Source organism: Taudactylus pleione, unplaced genomic scaffold (genome assembly GCF_031769625.1).
Source record: "Taudactylus pleione unplaced genomic scaffold, aTauple2 ptg000289l, whole genome shotgun sequence".
Classification (NCBI taxonomy): Eukaryota; Metazoa; Chordata; class Amphibia; order Anura; family Myobatrachidae; genus Taudactylus; species Taudactylus pleione.
The window spans coordinates 1,701,635-1,720,903 of NW_028284691.1; the positions used below are offsets into that span (position 1 = coordinate 1,701,635).

Here is a 19,269-nt window from a genome sequence, read left to right on the forward strand (position 1 = left end):
TAGGGTCCGTAACCTAAAGATCCAAAAGGCCTCTTGGGAACATAGCCTTTTGAATCTGTCCCCTCCTCTATAGGTTGGCTTGATGTGTTGAATCCCCAAAAAAGACATACCCTTAGGGTTTCCATTGTGATGAGCACTGAAATGCCTAGAAAGACTATGTAATTGATATTTTGTAATAATATTTAAATGGTGTTCTCTACATCTCATTTTAAAGTACTATTTGTGCGGCCCACATATTGGAGTCCACATGGGCATTGGATGACATATATACAATATGTGGACTCACAATTGATGAATTCAGTTATGGGAAACTTTTCTAAACTTATATTACTCATAACTGATTTTGTTCTATTCATTATATAGCTGCATGTAAGACATCTATTTCGGCCACATTTGAAGCACCCCTGTACTGGACTTGACAACCAACCCTCTGATTTAACTATATGCTGTTTAGAAAGTTTCTTCAAACTACTTGGGGCCAAGTGTGTTTTAAGATTTTTATTTTTTCTAAAGACTACTATGGGTTTGGTTGCTAATACCTCATTGAGGACCTGATCTTGTTTGAGAATGTTGAAGTTGGCATTCAATATTCTCTTTATTTGTTTAGATCTATTATTAAATTTGGATACAAAACAGATCTCAGTGTTCATAGAACATCCATCCTGATTACTATCTATCTTATGTTGTTTTTTGGGGATAAGCATTAGGGATCGATCCATATTTAGAGCCTTATTATAGGCTGCATCTAAAAGTGACGCTGAATATCCTCTATTCATAAAGTCTTGTAACATAATTTGTGCTTGGCTTTCATAACCCTCCCGCGTTGAACAATTGCGTCTAATTCTATTAAATTGATTCTGGGGAATGTTGTTGAGCCAGGGTCTATAATGTCCGCTAGAATAGTGCAAAAAGTTATTGGTATCAACCTTCTTTTTATAGTTGATAGTATTTATTCTTTGAGCTTCAGCCGATATAGTAAGGTCTAAAAAATTAAGAGACTGGTGATCTATACAGTGTGAAAACTTAAGATTCCAATCATTGGAATTTAAATGTGCAACAAAATTCAGTGTTGATAGTTCATCCCCGTCCCAAATCAAAAAAAGGTCATCTATATAATGGCCATAGTACACCAGGTTTGCTCCGAAAGGGCCCTGCCATATAAACAGTTGTTCGAATAGTCCCACATATAAATTGGCAAACCTGATGCCCATGGCCATTCCCACCACCTGTAAATAAAAAGTCTCCTCAAATGTGAAATAATTATTTGTCAAAATAAATTTGATTGAATCCAAAAGAAATTGTCTCATACCCTGTGAAATCTCTTGATCTTTGGCTAGAAAACTGGCCGTGGCTTGTATCCCCAACTCATGAGGGATATGGGTGTAAAGTGCCTGGACATCTAGTGTCAGGAATCTGTAACTAGACTTCCACTCAATGTCTTTGATGACATTGAGTATGTGCATTGTATCTCTAATATAGAATTTCAGGTAAGAGACATGTTTCTGTAAGAAAAAATCAATAAACTGTGACAAATTAGAAGTGAGGGACCCAATACCAGAAATAATATGTCTCCCGGGAGGTGCTACTAGTGACTTGTGAATTTTAGGGATGTGATAAAAAATAGGAACAATAGAAAAATCGACTGACAAAAAGTGAAATTCATCCTTGGATATTATAGCATTGTGATATGCTTGACTTAATAACTCTTATATTGGGTCTGAAATAGGGAGGTTGGATTGGTTGATAATTGCCGATAAAAGGATGCATCATTAAGCTGTCTCAATGCCTCTTCAATATAATAATCTCTCGTCATCAATACCACTCCTCCGCCCTTATCTACACTACGGATGACGATCGATAGATCCTGTTCTAGCTCTTTCAAAGCCTTTTTATCCCATTTGGATAGATTAGATCTACTTGATTTTGTATTACATAATTTCTCAAAGTCGTTAAGAGTTTTTCTGTCGAAAAACGCCACAGTACTGGACTTATGGCTCAAGGGGAAGAATGTAGAACTCTTCTTAAATTTGTTTCTATTTATATGGTTAGAATCTTTGATGTTAATATCATAAATAGGTATTGGTTCAGGTTCCATCTCACTAAATGAAACAATCAAATTGTTCTATGGATGTGTATGTATATCTCTTGGTGAAAATTATAATGTGCATAAGCACTTGTTCATATGAATGTTATTATTTTAATGTAAGCTGCTACAAGTTTGTGTGTATATATAGTTAGATCTAAACATTGAATCAATTGTTAAGCATAAAATAGGTGTGGAAGAAACACAGCTGATACCACACACCTGAAAATGATTTACTTAATTGAATGACCAATCAGATGTAAGTTCAATCACTTAAAAAGATGGCTGGTGGAGGGGATCAACACTCTTTGAGAAAGCCCCCGCTGCATATAGGGGCGAAACGTGTCAGGGGATCCCCAACCACATCGTTGTAGTCCAGGACATCCAGCAGCAACTGACTCGATCGCCCAGGACGCTGGTGTGCCAATCACGTGATAACGCCACCGCTACAGTGTATCTATACAGCGCGGCCGCTGCCACTTTGCAGGACATCTCCTAAGTGGAAGGCAGGCTGTCGCTGACACTGAATCCAAGGCTTGTTTTCAGCCGGAGCTCAAACAGGAAGCCCTGTGGCTATTGAGCACACCAGCGGGGTGAGCATTACTTTCAGCTGCTGTTTAGAACTGGCCAGTTCACGAACTGAATATCCATACGGACATTTGCAGTTTTCCACCCTTATGCACATATGAGGATGACTAATCACCTATTTCAATAGCAGGACAAATCCTCATTTATATTTCCTTATATGCCTAAACACGGATGGCAGCAGGACATTTCAATTAAGGGATAGTGGTATTCAACATATTGAGATAATACAATTATTGTATAAGGTGCTGTGCACGAGAGTGACTTTAAGCAATTGCTATTAATTTTTAAGCTATTTCAGCATGTATTTTATTAGATGTACTATGTGATATATGTTTACATTTCTAGTTTTACTTTCTATTTATTATGTTTATGATTAAATATATTATGTTTCATTGATCGAGTCCTGAACAATTTCTATACAAGAAATGGTTACTGTGATTTATCTGCCAATTCACATCTTTGTGGTTGATTTTTATTAGCGCCGAGGTTTTATATATAGAGTTGTTTTCTCTCTATATATATATCTATCTATCTCTTTTTCTATTTTTCCATTTAGGGTGAGTTTTTTCACAGACCCATCCAAACTCTCTGCAGCTGAGATTTATTCAAATTTAAGTTTATATATTTATTTTTTATTAAGCGCCGAAGTAATTTTCTTTGTTTGTTGACACTACATTTTTTGTATTGTTTTGCATATTATCCAACATAGAGTCTTGGGGGTATATTTAGTAAAGTATGGGTTTTTAGAAGCAGAGTTGTTGCTCGTAGCAACCAATTAGATTCTACGTATCATTTATTTAGCAACTTCTAGAAGATAATAGCAAAAAGCTGATTGGTTGCTATGGGCAACAACTCCATTTTTAAAAACCCACACTTTAGTAACTATACCCTTAGGACTTGTTTTTCAGAAGCCAAGAGATTTACAATTAAGCTCTAATTATTATATTTTGGTACATGTGCCCTTCACTTGGATTAATTAGGAACACATAATTTGAAATAAAAAATGTATTACAATATTTTCTCATCTGCTGTTCTAGAATTAACAGTCCATTTCAAGAACCAAGTTGTCACTTGGACAAAGGTTAGTGTAACAGACAATGAACTTTTAAGGATATGCATCTATGAACAATTCTGTGTTTGACATTAAATAGACCCATTCCAATACTGGGTCATTCACCGGCTTGCTAGCTATTTATCCAATGTTGCAGCAGTTTCTTTATTCCCATCTCTTTCCCCATCTTCCCATCTCCCTCCTCTCTCCCTCCCTGTGTCTGTCTGTCTCTCTCTGTCTGTTTGTCCCTCTCTCTTTTCCCCTGTGTCTCTCTCTCTCCCTTCCCTGTGCCTCTCTGTCTCTGTTCCTGACTATTCCTCTCCCCCTGTGTCTCTCTCTTTTTCCCCATGTCTGTCTCATGCTCTTTCCTCCATGTCTCTACCTTTCTCTCTACTCCATGTATGTCTTTCTCTCCCCATGTCTTCCTCTTTCCCTATGTCTGTCTCCCCCATGTCTTTCTCCCCCCATATGTGTGTTTCTTTCTCGCTGTGTTTATCTCTCCCTTTTCCCCCATAGCTTTATCTCTTCCTCAATTCTTTATGTTTTGCTTTCTCCCCTATGACTGTCTCCCCCTCCATGTATTGCACTCTCCCATGTCTTCCTCTATCATGTATCTCTCTGTGACCCCATTTTTTTCTTACCAAAAGTTTGTCTGGTAATGGGGAAATGATCCCTGTGGTACCATGGTGGGTGAGTGGAGATGTAGGTTAACGGGGGCAGACGAGGGAGCCTTTTTGTAGGTGGACGGTGTCTTTCTCCCCCTGTGTGTCTCTTTATTTTTTCTTTGTTTCGTGGTCTCTTTTTCCCTTGTGGCTTTGTCTCTCTTTTTCTCATGTCTCTCTTTTTTCCCATCTCTCTCTTTCCCCTGTGTCTCTTGCTCCCGAAGTATGTCAGAGCACCTATTTATATATCTCTATCTATCTATCTATCTATCTATCTATCTATCTATCTATCTATCTATCTATCTCTTGCAGACAAGTTGTGATGAATTGTATGTGTAGTGGTACAACTTGTTATTTTTGTCAACTTTTCAATATCTGTACACACTTACAGTATACTTAGAAAACAGAAGTCTCTAGGTAAATAGAAAAATATAAAGAACTTACCTCTAACTGCAAGGCTGCATCTGAGTCCTCGTAAATGCGCCTAGCAACCCCAGAATTTTCCAAGGCCAACTTCTCTAGAAAAGCATAATCAACACTATAGCCAAAACCAAGCGAGTACAGGGTATATTTCCCGTTAATAGCTCTCTTTACATTCTCTTGGATTCTTGCAGGGTTTTCTTCACCTATCAAAACAAAAATATTAGTATGAAGGATAACGTTTTAGACTACAAATATTCTATAAAAAATTGGAATTACAGTGCATTATTTCAGGTATATTTATTGTTAGCTATTTAAATATATTCAAAACAAACAGGTATGATGTCCAAGAAATCAGTGCAGTCCAACATCCAACAATGCACAACTTAACTAATAACATGCATTGTAGGCAGATATCATCCAGGGTGCACAAACGGCAAATCAAAATACAAACAGAGGTATTCTCTCGGTAGGTTGTAGACACTGCACCCATTAGGGTGGTACAGCTAACTAAACAGTCAACGAAGGTAACTGCACTAAACTTAAACTATAACACCCAAACTGGTGACCTGCCATTCTTTCCCACCACAAAATAGCCAACGAGAGACGCTACAGCAACCATAAACAAAGAACAAAGGAGAGGGACGGTTTAAAGACACCAAATAAGGAAGCTTTGGCAAACAAGCCACATCCTTTAATAGACGTGCCGAAAGACACACTCCTAAAAACACCATTGGACCCTCAACATCATGTGATAAGCTCACAAGCCTGTCCCCAGACTAGAGATATAACCCACCTCAAGTTTATGTAAATCAGAAAAAGCTGGAAATAAATAGAGTATCTACTCATCATAATAATAAATATATTTTAGAACTGTTAAATAGTATAAAGTATAGTTTTGGAATGCATATATACTTTTTTAAAATTTGAATTCAAGTGTATTATTTCAGTTATATGCAGTATAATATTGTTAATCTTTGGTTGGTGTGTGTGTGTGTGTGTGTGGTGACAAGAGCACTGGAGAAGATGTGGATGGGAGCTGTATTTGCCCCGGGTTTATACCTTCTGTCTGGTGGTAATCAGGCTAGTGAGCAGCCTGGATTGACGGCTAATAAAAGTGTGTCAGTTTTGCCAGTCAGGGGGATAAATTTACTAAGTGGTGGTTTGGTGGTGGCTTTTGCTATCCAAAGATTTACTATCGAGTTTAAGTTTAGACATGTAAATCGACCTTTAGTAAATGCTATCAATATACTGCCATCAATTGACGGCGGTTTCTAACTGACACCAAAGCCTCTGCTTAGTAAATTTAGCCCAGTGTTTCAATGCCTGGGGAGCAAGTTTCTGGTTGTAGAGAGACACCACTACTACAGAAAGTGAGTGCTGTGATAAACTACTGTTTTGTGAGTTGGACAGTAGGTCCATCCACCTGTAGAGAGGAAAGCATTTTGTTTAGTTAGAGCCGGACAGACTAGGATTTAGGTTTGTGTTTTGTTTTTGCTGCAAATTAAAATAACTGCGGCTATTTGTACCAAACTCCCTGGACTAGAATCCTGTGAATTGGCTGCTCTGTGAGAAAACCATACCACCTACCCCAGGAGATGGCTCCCAAAACCAAATCTTGCCACACATTGTGGAGAATGTGAGCAGCTGCACTTACATTGCAGCCATAAAAACACATGTGAAAAATTTAAAGGGACAGATACCCAATTGTTTTTGCCAAATACTATTATACTGTGAAATCCATGGTGGTGGTATCGATAGATGCTTGGGGAAGCCAGATTCAGTTACATCCAGAACTAACATAGTTAAGGTCTTGCTGCAGGCCATTTAGTGAAGAAGGAAACCATTAGGGCTCAACCAGGATGTTACCAGGACTAAGCAGGAGGCCACCAGGATGCAGCAAACGACCATTGAGGAGGCCTGGAGACAACAGCACATGGATGTTGAAGAGATCTGGAGGCAAAAGCACCACGACAGTGAGGCCTTAAAAGAGGTGGTGCAGCATATGTCAGCTGTCACGCTTGCCGCTCAGGGATTGAAAGCAAAGGTCCGAGGTTGGGGAAGAAATCGGAGGCGAGGAGCCTGAATGTATGATCTCCTCATCCACAGAGTTTAGACATTAATGAGACCTTATCAATGTTGCGGAGTCAAATCTGCTGGGAGATACTCACCAGTGACCCCTACCAATCAGGATATGGGTATTTAGCTGCACCCAGCAGGCATGTCGCGGTCCTTTCATCTGGAATCCAAACCCTGTGGGAATAGAGAGTCACACAGACGGTGGCCTGAGGAATATGCCTTCCAGGAGGCACAGTTGCACAAGGAATTGGTACTTGAGGTACCCACAGGTAGAGGTGTGTAGACGCACAATTGCGCTGAAGGAGGACTCCTTGGTATAGAACACAGGCAGAGGTGGTATGATGCACTGTAGCTTTGGAAGGAGATGCTAAGTAGTACACAGGCTGAGGTGGTAAGACGCACTGTTGCTCTGGAAAGAGATGCTAAGTAGTACACAGGCTGAGGTGGTAAGATGCACTGTCAGGGGAAGAAGGCGCGGAGATAAGAGATGGACAATCCTAGGTTGAACCCTGACACCAGCACTATCTGGAAATGTTTCTCTGGATGTACCAACTAGCACCAGCTTCATACAGGCCAGTCAATTCCTGCAAAAGTTGACAAAAGTGATGACATTGAAGCCTATCTGACAAGTTTAGAAAGAACTGGTGAGAGAAAATTGGCCTAAATCAGTGGGCAGGCCTTGTAGCCCCCTTCCTGTCAGGGGAACCACAAAAATCAAACTTTGATTTGAGCCTTACTGATGCCAAATAACTGATAAATTGAAAACTACAATTTTTAACTTATTTGGGTGTCACAATGTCTGTCCAAGTCCAATGAGTACCTCACTGGGGATACCAAGTAGACAAACCTCCCCGCTCTCAAATGCATGACCTAATCCTAAAGCCAGATACTCTAACAGGGTCACTGATCGTGGAAAGGGTCATTATGGACAGATATCTATAACCCCGACCTGCAGTTCTGCACAAGTCGGTGTGCCACAGGGACCCTAAGACAACAGACCAAATAAAGGGCAGAGAAGTATGTAGCACCGAGGAACTGTTGTGTGTACCTCAATGACCCCTAGTCATGCTACAGGAAAATCCTGTTAAGACTGTTCTAAAGAAGGAGAGTGCTGGGCAGTTTAATGAACTTTAATACTGTAGGCTTGGAACCTGGAGATTGGCCAGCTGTGCCAGGAAGGTTCTCACCTCGTAAAAGACTTGATAAAAGTATTGTCAGATGTTTAAGATGTGGTGATCTTGGCCATATTGCTGCTAATTGTCCACTTACGTCTGAAACAATGCAATGTGATCATGCTTATGTAAATCACAGAGTATTTTGCTTAGCTCAGCTAGCCTGCACTGCAGAATGACAAGCTGAGCCAGACAAAAAATCACTGTAGAAGGTAAATGGGTAGAATCTAGGGCACATACTGCTCCCAATTAAAACTTTTCATGTACTTTTATCACTATGGGCACTACAGTGTCAAATGTTTTATCAAGCCAGTCAGTGTATGGTGCTGGTCTACCAGGAGAGGACTATGTCAGCTTGGAGTAATTTGACCTTATAAATAAAGTTTTACATGAAAGACTTTGTATTTTGTGAAGCAGATAAGTGATGTAATCTGTTGAAGAGAAACTGTTGCATGAACAAATTGTTGAAAAGTTACAGAGTGAATTAGCCTCTTTAAAATTATCATTTAGACAAGAGGAAGAAAAAAGAGAGTTGGAAATTAAATCTCTTAAAGAGACATACCTCAAATTTGCAGTTATGTCTAATTTCCGTGAGGAGACTTAAGTATTGAAAGAGTTTATGCTGAAAAAAGAGAACAAAGAAAGTACAAGACATAGGTAAATTGCACCTAAAATGTGTGGTTCTTCAGAAATAAGTGGAAATGTTAAAAGAATGTGTAAAGGGATGTCAGAGCAGCACAGTGCGCACAAAAGAAAAAATGGTGGATTTAGCTCTGGTGCTGAAAGAAAAATACTTTTTAATTGTGTCCACACAAGCAAAACTTGCAGAGCGTGAATTAGAGAAAGTTGGTCTAACTGAGAAGCTCCATGCATGCTCTCTGGGAAAAGAGGACTATCGCCTTGTGCTGCAGAATCAGGCTCAGTGGGAAAGAGACATGGATACAAAAGACATGGAGATTGTTTGTCTTAAACATGTTTTGAGGAGTAGATGTTCCGGTCCAACTTGACTACTTCTAGAATAGCTTCAGAGTGTCTTATACGAAATATATTTCTAGAGGAAATTCTACATGAAACAACAGAGCAAAGTGCAGGTCTGGAGAAAGAACTTTACCATGTACATGCTGTGATTGGGGCATTGCAATAAGAGAATATGAACCTTGAAAAGTGTCTTTCAAGTGCACAGAAACAGTTGCAAAATTTCCAGGTGAAAATGAGTGCCAGAGAACAAGTGCTTGAGTGTAAAAAAAAAAGTTGCAGAATCTAAAATAGTTGGAAATTTGTTTACCTTGTAGATATAGAGATCAATCTTCTGCAGACTAAGGGATAAATTTACTAAGAATCGAGATGGTCCAGATTTGTAAAGAGATTAATCTCGCTGGAACTCGCCAAAACTCGGGTGATTTAATCACTTTTTATCTCTCAAATTTACCAACAGGCGATTTGAGACAAATCGAGTTGGCCGATGGGGAAGCAGAATGAGATATCTCCCCCGAGTAACTCATTTTGCAGGAGATTACTCACCCGAGATTGCAGAGTTTTCTTCTGCTTAACTCTCCCGAGCAAGCAGCCTGCACATATTAGTGAGGTATGTGTAAGCTGCTTGTGTTCTAGCGACCACCATACTTTCTATTTGCTTGTGTCTTTTACCTGTAAAAAATGGGTTAAATTATTTTTAAAAAATGATGCAGAGTTCCCACCCAAAAGCCTAACCAGCCCCAGACTTGTCAGCCTGTCCTGGTACCTAAAATTATGGGGAACAAAATGAGTAGGGTTCCACCATAATTTAGGAACCAGCACCAGGCTGCAGGGCCATTCCTGGTTTTAAGTATAGGGGAAAAAAAATTGCGTAGGGGTCCCCCTATATTTAAAACCAGCACCGGACCCAAACTGGGGTGTAATGCCATAGTCAGGAGACCCTATTACTGGGCCAAAGCATTCTCACCCCAAGCCGGTCAGGCCAAGCCGGGGATCTCAGGGGAGGTCGGGACCCACGAAAAAAGGGGTATACCCTCTCCCAAAACCCCAGGCTTGGTCTGAAGCCCGGGGCTCTTCCCCGCACCCCTGGGCTGTGGCTATGGGGGTAATATGTAAAATCAAAGTAAACTATTGTATTTTACAGTGGAACTACAGATGCCAGCATGGCTGCCCTTTTGCACTTGTGGAACTACAAGTGCCAGCAAGCGGCTGGTACCCGTACCTCCACTGTAAAATAAAAAGTTAAATAAAGACATAACACACACACACCGTATTTAGTACAAGATTAATACACACATACTGTACCTCAATCACACATATTTACCTGTACCAGTCGGTCGGTCCACTTGTCCCAAGTAGAAATCCGTGTGTATGGCCCTGCAAAAAAGATTGTATACTGACCTACATCCTGGCACTGCTCTCCGTAGCATCCACGATCTTGTTAAAACAAAAAAACTACTTACCCAAACCAAGCCGAACAGGTGTAAGTATATGCTGTTAGATATACTTACACCTCGCAAAATGACAGATGACAGAAATCATCTGTAATTTCTCACGGGCCGCTAGCCAATCAGCAGCCACTTTACATGTAGTGGCCGCTCATGTACAGCACAAGCAAGATTAGTGGGCAACCCAAGCACTCACAGCCCAGAAGGCTAGAGAGTGGCACTGTGCTGCGACCAGAAAACTAGGGATACATATGTGTCACTAAGATGAGTGACATTACAGATAGCACAAAGAGCACAGCAATGGTGGCCAGGCTCCACAGACTCCTATTTGCCCTGGTAGACAGTATGGTCAGTACAAAAACATCTGTTTTTGGGGGATACCCACATAAAGAAAGTTTCACCAGCACAATTCCTTAAATAATTATGGGCCTGATCAGTGACGGTTCTAGGGGCGGGCTAACAGGGCCGTCGCCCAGAGCACCGGCCCCTAGAGGGCACCACTGAGTCCCCAGAAGTCCCCCGCAGGGAGGCTCCATTTGCCGGGCGCCCGCTGAGATTTGTTACCAGCGGGCACCCGGCTCCTTCCCTGCAGCGACAGCCAAAAGCTGGAGCTCACTCCTGAGCTCCGGCTCCCGCAGAGAGCACAATGGGAGGGACGTCATGATGTCATGATGTCTCTCCCATAGATCCGTGGAGCGTTCTGACCGGACAGCAGCGGATGCAGGAGCGGGGCTTAGGTAAGTATTGTGTTTGTATTTTAATTGTATTTTTTTTTTTACTGGGGGCAGTACTATAGGGGACACTACTATAGGGGGCATTACTCCTGTTGGCACGACTATAGGGGGCATTACTAATGGGGGATTTACTACTGGGGGTACTACTATAGGGGGCATTACTACTGGGGGCACGACTATAGGGGGCATTACTACTTGGGGGATTACTATAGGGGGCAATACTACTGGGAGCACTACTATAGGGGCATAACTAATGGGGGCATTACTACTGTAGGCACTACTAAAGGGGGCATTACTACTGGGGGCACTACTATAGGGGGCATTACTACTTGGGGTATGCCTATAGGGGGCATTACTAATGGGGGGATTACTATAGGGGGAATTACTACTGGGGCACTACTATAGGGGGCATGACTAATGGGGGCATTACTACTGTGGGCACTACTATAGAGTGCATTACTACTGGGGACACTACTATTCGGGGCATTACCAATGGGGGCACTACTACTGGGGGCATCACTACTATAGGAGGCACTACTACTGGGGGCATCACTACTATAGGGGGCACTACTACTGGGGGCATCACTACTATAGGGGGCATTACTAATGGAGGCCTTACTACTGGGGGGATTACTATAGGGGGCACTACTATAGGGGCATTACTACTAGGGGCATCACTATAGGGGGCGTTATTACTGGGGGGACTACTATAGGGTGCATTACTGCTGGAGGCACTACTATAGGGGGCATTACTAATGGGGGCATTACTACTGTGGGCACTACTATAGGGTGCATTACCACTGGGGACACTACTATTGGGGGCATTACCAATGGGGGCACTACTACTGGGGGCATCACTCCTACTGGGGGTATCACTACTACAGGGGGCATTACTACTGGGGGGATTACTATAGGGGGCATTACTACTGGGGGCACTAATAGGGGGCATTACTACTGGGGGTACTACTAATGGGGTCATTACCACTAGGGTCACTATCAATTGGGGCATTTCTACTGGGGGTGCTACTATAAGGGATATTACCAATTAGGGCACTACTACTGGGGGCACTATTACTGGAGGCATTACTACTGTGGGCATTAAAAATGGGTGCATTACCACTGCAGGCACTACTAATGGGGGCACTGCTTGGGGGGCACCACTACTGGGCCATTGTGTAAGGGGCACCACTGCTGTGAGCATTGTATAAGGGGCACTACTACTGTGGGCATGTATAAGGGACACTACTACTGTGGGCCTTGTGTATAAGGGGCACTAATTTGGGCATTGTGTAAAAGGGGCACCACTGTGTGTCATAATATGAAGAAGGACTACTGTGTGGCCTAATTTGAATTGGGGATAATGTATTAGAAAGGGAATTACTGTGTGGCCCAATGTATTATACTGGGCATTACTGCATGTGGCATAATGTATTATAGAGGGCATTACTGCATGTGGCATAATGTGTTATACAGGGTATTACTGCGTGTGGCATAATGTGTTATAAAGGGCATTACTGCGTGTGGAATAATGTGTTATAAAGGGCATTACTGCTGGTGGCATAATGTGTTATAAAGGGCATTACTGCTGGTAGTATAATGTGTTATAAAGGGCATTACTGCATGTGGCATAATGTGTTACAAAGGGCATTACTGCATGTGGCATAATGTGTTACATAGGGCATTACTGCATGTGGGATAATGTGTTATATAGGGCATTACTGTGTGTGGCATAATGTGTTATATAGGGCATTACTGCGTGTGGCATAATGTGTTATAAAGGGCATTACTGAGTGTGGCATGTGTTATATAGGGTATTACTGCATGTGGCATAATGTGTTATAAAGGGCATTACTGCATGTGTCATAATGTGTTATACAGGGCATTACTGCATGTGGCATAATGTGTTATACAGGGCATTACTGCGTGTGGCATAATGTGTTATAAAGGCCATTACTGCGTGTGGTATAATGTGTTATAAAGGGCATTACTGTGTGTCGCATAAATGTGTTATAAAGGCCATTACTGAGTGTTGCATAATGTGTTATAAAGGACATTACTGCTGGTAGCATAATGTGTTATAAAGGGCATTACTGCTGGTGGCATAATGTGTTATAAAGGGCATTACTGCATGTGGCATAATGTGTTATAAAGGGCATTACTGCATGTGGCATGATGTGTTATATAGGGCATTACTGTGTGTGGCATAAGGTGTTATATAGGGCATTACTGCATGTGGCATAATGTGTTATAAAGGCCATTACTGCATGTGGCATAATGTGTTATATAGGGCATTACTGTGTGTGGCATAATGTGTTATACAGAGCATTACTGCATGTGGCATAATGTGTTATAAAGGGCATTACTGCATGTGGCATAATGTGTTATATAGGGCATTACTGCATGTGGCATAATGTGTTATAAAGGGCATTACTGCGTGTGGCATAATGTGTTATAAAGGGCATTACTGTGTGTGGCATAATGTGTAATAAAGGGCATTACTGCTTCTGGCATAATGTGTTATAAAGGGCATTACTGCATATGGCATAAAGTGTTATAAAGGGCATTACTGCGTGTGGCATAATGTGCTATAAAGGGCATTACTGCATGTGGCATAATGTGTTACAAAGGGCATTACTGCATGTGGCATAATGTGTTACATAGGGCATTACTGCATGTGGGATAATGTGTTATATAGGGCATTACTGTGTGTGGCATAATGTGTTATATAGGGCATTACTGCGTGTGGCATAATGTGTTATAAAGGGCATTACTGAGTGTGGCATGTGTTATATAGGGTATTACTGCATGTGGCATAATGTGTTATAAAGGGCATTACTGCATGTGTCATAATGTGTTATACAGGGCATTACTGCATGTGGCATAATGTGTTATACAGGGCATTACTGCGTGTGGCATAATGTGTTATAAAGGCCATTACTGCGTGTGGTATAATGTGTTATAAAGGGCATTACTGTGTGTCGCATAAATGTGTTATAAAGGCCATTGCTGAGTGTTGCATAATGTGTTATAAAGGACATTACTGCTGGTAGCATAATGTGTTATAAAGGGCATTACTGCTGGTGGCATAATGTGTTATAAAGGGCATTACTGCATGTGGCATAATGTGTTATAAAGGGCATTACTGCATGTGGCATGATGTGTTATATAGGGCATTACTGTGTGTGGCATAAGGTGTTATATAGGGCATTACTGCATGTGGCATAATGTGTTATAAAGGCCATTACTGCATGTGGCATAATGTGTTATATAGGGCATTACTGTGTGTGGCATAATGTGTTATACAGAGCATTACTGCATGTGGCATAATGTGTTATAAAGGGCATTACTGCATGTGGCATAATGTGTTATATAGGGCATTACTGCATGTGGCATAATGTGTTATAAAGGGCATTACTGCGTGTGGCATAATGTGTTATAAAGGGCATTACTGTGTGTGGCATAATGTGTAATAAAGGGCATTACTGCTTCTGGCATAATGTGTTATAAAGGGCATTACTGCATATGGCATAAAGTGTTATAAAGGGCATTACTGCGTGTGGCATAATGTGCTATAAAGGGCATTACTGCGTGTGGCATAATGTGCTATAAAGGGCATTACTGCGTGTGGCATAATGTGTTATAAAGGACATTACTGCATGTGGCATAATGTGTTATATAGGGCATTACTGCGTGTGGCATAGTATGTTATATAGGGCATTACCACGTGTGGCATAATGTGTTATAAAGGGCATTACTGCTGGTGGCATAATGTGTTATAAAGGGCATTACTGCGTGTGGCATAATGTGTAATAAAGGGCATTACTGCTTCTGGCATAATGTGTTATAAAGGGCATTACTGCGTATGGCATAATGTGCTATAAAGGGCATTACTGCGTGTGGCATAATGTGCTATAAAGGGCATTACTGCGTGTGGCATAATGTGCTATAAAGGGCATTACTGCGTGTGACATAATGTGTTATAAAGGGCATTACCACGTGTGGCATAATGTGTTATATAGGGCATTACTGCATGTGGCATAATGTGTTATATAGGGCATTACTGCGTGTGGCATAATGTGTTATATAGGGCATTACTGTGGAAGACATACTGTGTAAGGTGCATTACTGCTCATGGCAATTATTCGTCATGAGGGGAGAGCTTGGGGGAAGCCCAGCACCTCCGTAAGTGCTGGGCACGCCCCACAGTGTGATGAATTGGGGGTGTACCACAAGGACATGCCCCCTTTCTGGAAGCGTGTGCACTTTCGGCACGCGTAGAGAAACGCCATCTAAAAAAAGTGATTTCTTTATTTGGGGGGGAAGGGCGCAACTGGGAACTTTTGCCCTGAGCTCCACAATATCTAGAACCGGCCCTGGGCCTGATTCTTATTTCTATGCACATGTTGTTATCAGTGGAGCATTTTTTTTTTCTGTGCATGCATCTAAATCACACTGCGCATCCGTCCAGTTAGCGTGCTTACAGAGGGCCTGATTCAGACCTGGTCGCGAGCGCAGAGCGCTCACAGCCGGGTCGATGGTGGTCCACTGGGCATGCGCACGATGGAGCCGGCTCCGTCGTGCGCATGCGTGAGACCCGGATAGCGATGGGCACTCCGTCGCGCCGGGTCTCGCAACAAAGGGGGCCGAGCTGTCGATGGTGAGTGACAGCTCACCCCCTTTGGTAGGCGGGCCGGGGGCGTGGCCAGCCAAACGGAAGCATTCCCGAAGGAACGCCTACCATTTGGGGGCGGCCCCACTGACATCACAAGTGATGTCAGTGGGAGAGCTTCCGGCTCAATTTGAGCCGAAAGCTCTCTGGGGCTTGCGGCCACGAGACCCTACCACAAGGGTCCCGTCGCAAGCCCGATGGTCGCGATGGTCTTGACCATCGCGACCATCATCATGGCCGCTCGCTATAGCTGTGGGTGGCCACCCACAGCTATGCGAGCGGCCAGGAGGCCGTTCTAAAAAAACAAAAGCCCGGCCCTGATTCAGAGCGAGCACTCTGTCAGAGCATCCGGCTCTGAATCAGAGCCAGAGTCAGAGTTAAGATAGAGGCTCATGGAAGGTGCACGGTGTCCGAAATGTCTTGAAAATGTATTGGGCGGTGACTTAGCGGCGACATGGAGATGGTCTGTCTTATGGGCGCATTACAGTAGTGGATAGGGCGTGATGCTAAAAGCGCTTGCCTTGCGTACACATACATTTAACCGATCACACAGTAAGCCATACTCTGATTGAGAAACTGCACCTGCAATAGGGAGAGTGCAAGATTCAATGGTGCGTTTAAAGACAAACCACTAGGTATTTCAGTGTCTACGGATGGCGACAGTGGGCATCTCAGTCTTTGCACTTTGCACAAAGTTGAATATGTGCCACCGGCAAAAGACGCTGCCCTTATGTCCCTGTCTGTGCCATTTCTCAAAAGTGCTTGCTGCAGATTGCTACTCACCATGGCAGTCGGTGAATTAGTAAACTTCCTGTGCAATAAATGGTGGTGCAGAACCATAAACAGCAACTTTAAAATGTATTCTTTTTCTTATTCTTTGTGAAAGGACACCTAGTTAGAAGTATTTTTGGAAGTTATATTTTAGAAATAGGTTATAATGTTATTTGCTTTCCATTTCATTAAGATACAAGTATTCATAAAGCTATGAAGAATTAGTGAAAAAAAGTTTAGAGATGCATTAAACCAGAAGGAACATTACAGTAGTTTACATACCTCTGTTGGCTTCACCATCAGTCAGCAGGATGATCATGGAAACACTTCTGTCGGGAACCTCTTTAGATGCATGTGCTTTATTCAATAGCTGGACAGCCACCAGTACAGCATCATTAATGTTTGTTGCTAGAATAAAACAATATGTTTCAATAATTAAAAGAAAAGAAGAAAAAAACTTGTAGAATGTGTTTCAAATTCCAAAGGGAAAAGATATACAAACAATCATTTTATTACATGTAACAGCAAAAACGTAGTTTATTTGTTGGAATGTACTTGCAATAAGCAATAGATAGGTAGAACTTCCTGCCAATTAAAGGACAGATTGAGTGAACATGTCCGAAATATTAGGAAGGGCCTTCCAACACATAGTGTATCTGCTCATTTTAATACTTTAACAATGATCCAACACAGATTGTCTCTTTTTGTGGTATTCTATTAGTTTTTCTAGGATGGCGGCGAAATGATGAGGAAGAAAGCTTAGCCAAAGCCAAAATTAAATTAATTTTTGAGTTGGGGACCCTTGAACCCAAGGGGCTTAACTCTGATTTTGACATTAAGTGGTTTTTACCTTAAGTATCTTTTCCTTATTCAATCTTGTGTTTGTGTATTTTTCTATATGAATTTGTCAATCATTTTAAGACTACAGAGGTTTTTTACTCATTTATTTATTATAATTATTGGGATTCCTATTTATCTCATTTAACATTTTGCTTTTACATTTTTATATTTATTAATCCTTTTTTTTCTCTTTTTAGATACATTCTAAGTTATAATAATCTCTTTTTATGTGGAGCTTTTATGGATTCCCTTATTTAGGAATAACCATATATTTTTTGCTGCACTAAATCATGTATTTACACATTTTAATACTTAGATTTTTTTAGCCATGTATTATATTTATATTTATGAATTGTGTATGTGTTATTTATAACTTGGAGTAGATGAGATATGGCCTCCATTACGTTACCCCTACATTTTTATCGGCACCAATGAGAAGCGTGTTAAAAAAAACCCAGAAACTAGAGAACCTACGTGCATCCCGATTCATCACTTCCGCCGACAGTGTTTGCATTCCTGAAGGTTTATAAGATAGATCAGGGGGAATTTTAAGTTTGCATTCAAAAAGACCCTTTCGGTTGAAACGCGCTGGATTTGGAGACAAAAAGTTTTTTTATGGACTCTTTCACATGACTACCAGGATCCCCTCATAAGGTAGATACACTTTCATTTACTTGTCCAGAAAAGTTTTTGAACTTTATAACAACTACAGTAGTATCCACCATTGTGTTTGGGGAGCCAGGAACATATGTTTTTAAGATTGGATGATGCTGGAGCATTTTATTGAATAAAATACTTACCATTTGGATTTAATAACAATTGTCTGTTGTTCCTGAGGACCGTAAGACCGTAAGAATCAAAGATACCATGATAGGAGGAATATACATATATGTCCTGTGAGTATGGTATGTTTGCTGAAAAAGATACCTTTATTCACCTGTTTACATCTATGCTAGAGTGAGTGGGGTACACCCCTCTTTATAAATCTATTGCATCAGGCGGTGGGATTAACATAATTATTAACGTACTCCGTACCACACTTAAGGGTGTGCTTCATTTTGAGTATTTCTCGCATTTATCTCATGGTTTGCTCTTATCCCGGTGGTGTGGGACTAAGATAGTATCTTGTTACCCACACTCACTTGAACGATATCACACAATATTGTTTTTTTTATCCTTTTTTTTATATCCATCTACGTCTGGGAGGGAAAGGAAGAACCCTTGGAAATGAAAGACCACTTCGGGCCCAAGGAATTACATTATCCTACGAGAATCAAGTACTATATCTGATTTCATATACCTTCATTGAGAAGCGCCTTCATTATTATTATTATTATTATTATTATTTATTTGTATGGTGCCACAAGTGTTCCGCAGCACCTTACAAAGTACATAGGCAAATAGGTTGACTTACAGTGACTTACAGTACAATACAATACAGGACATGGATAATATACATTGCTACATTCGCGACCATAACACCCAGATAAGCAACAGAGCAAAGCAACCAAGTGTTAGGTGCACTAGTGGGGAGTAAGAAGTAGATGAAAGTAAAGTTAGGAGAAGCACAAGAGGGTAGAGGGCCCTGCTCATAGGAGCTTACATTCTAAAAGGGAGGTACAGACAAACAGGTGTGACACAGATGGTGTAGACAGGGAGGGAGGAACATGTAGCAGTAAGTTAAGATGAGAGCTGGAAGGCTTTGATGAAATAGCGGGTTTTGAGAACCCGTTTGAAGGATTGTAGAGAGCTGGAGAGTCTGATGGGAAGAGGGAGA

At 41.4% G+C, this 19,269-nt stretch overlaps 1 protein-coding gene across 1 annotated transcript in view; it reads right to left on the reverse strand.

Annotated features, from left to right (window-relative positions):
- Positions 1-19,269, reverse strand: part of LOC148511925 (inter-alpha-trypsin inhibitor heavy chain H3-like) — a 185,317-nt gene that overhangs the window by 56,138 nt on the left and 109,910 nt on the right. Inside the window, 3 exon segments of the mRNA XM_088482492.1 lie at positions 4,829-5,010; positions 16,935-17,060; positions 17,235-17,237. Of these exon segments, the coding sequence (XP_088338618.1) occupies positions 4,829-5,010; positions 16,935-17,060; positions 17,235-17,237 (311 nt within the window).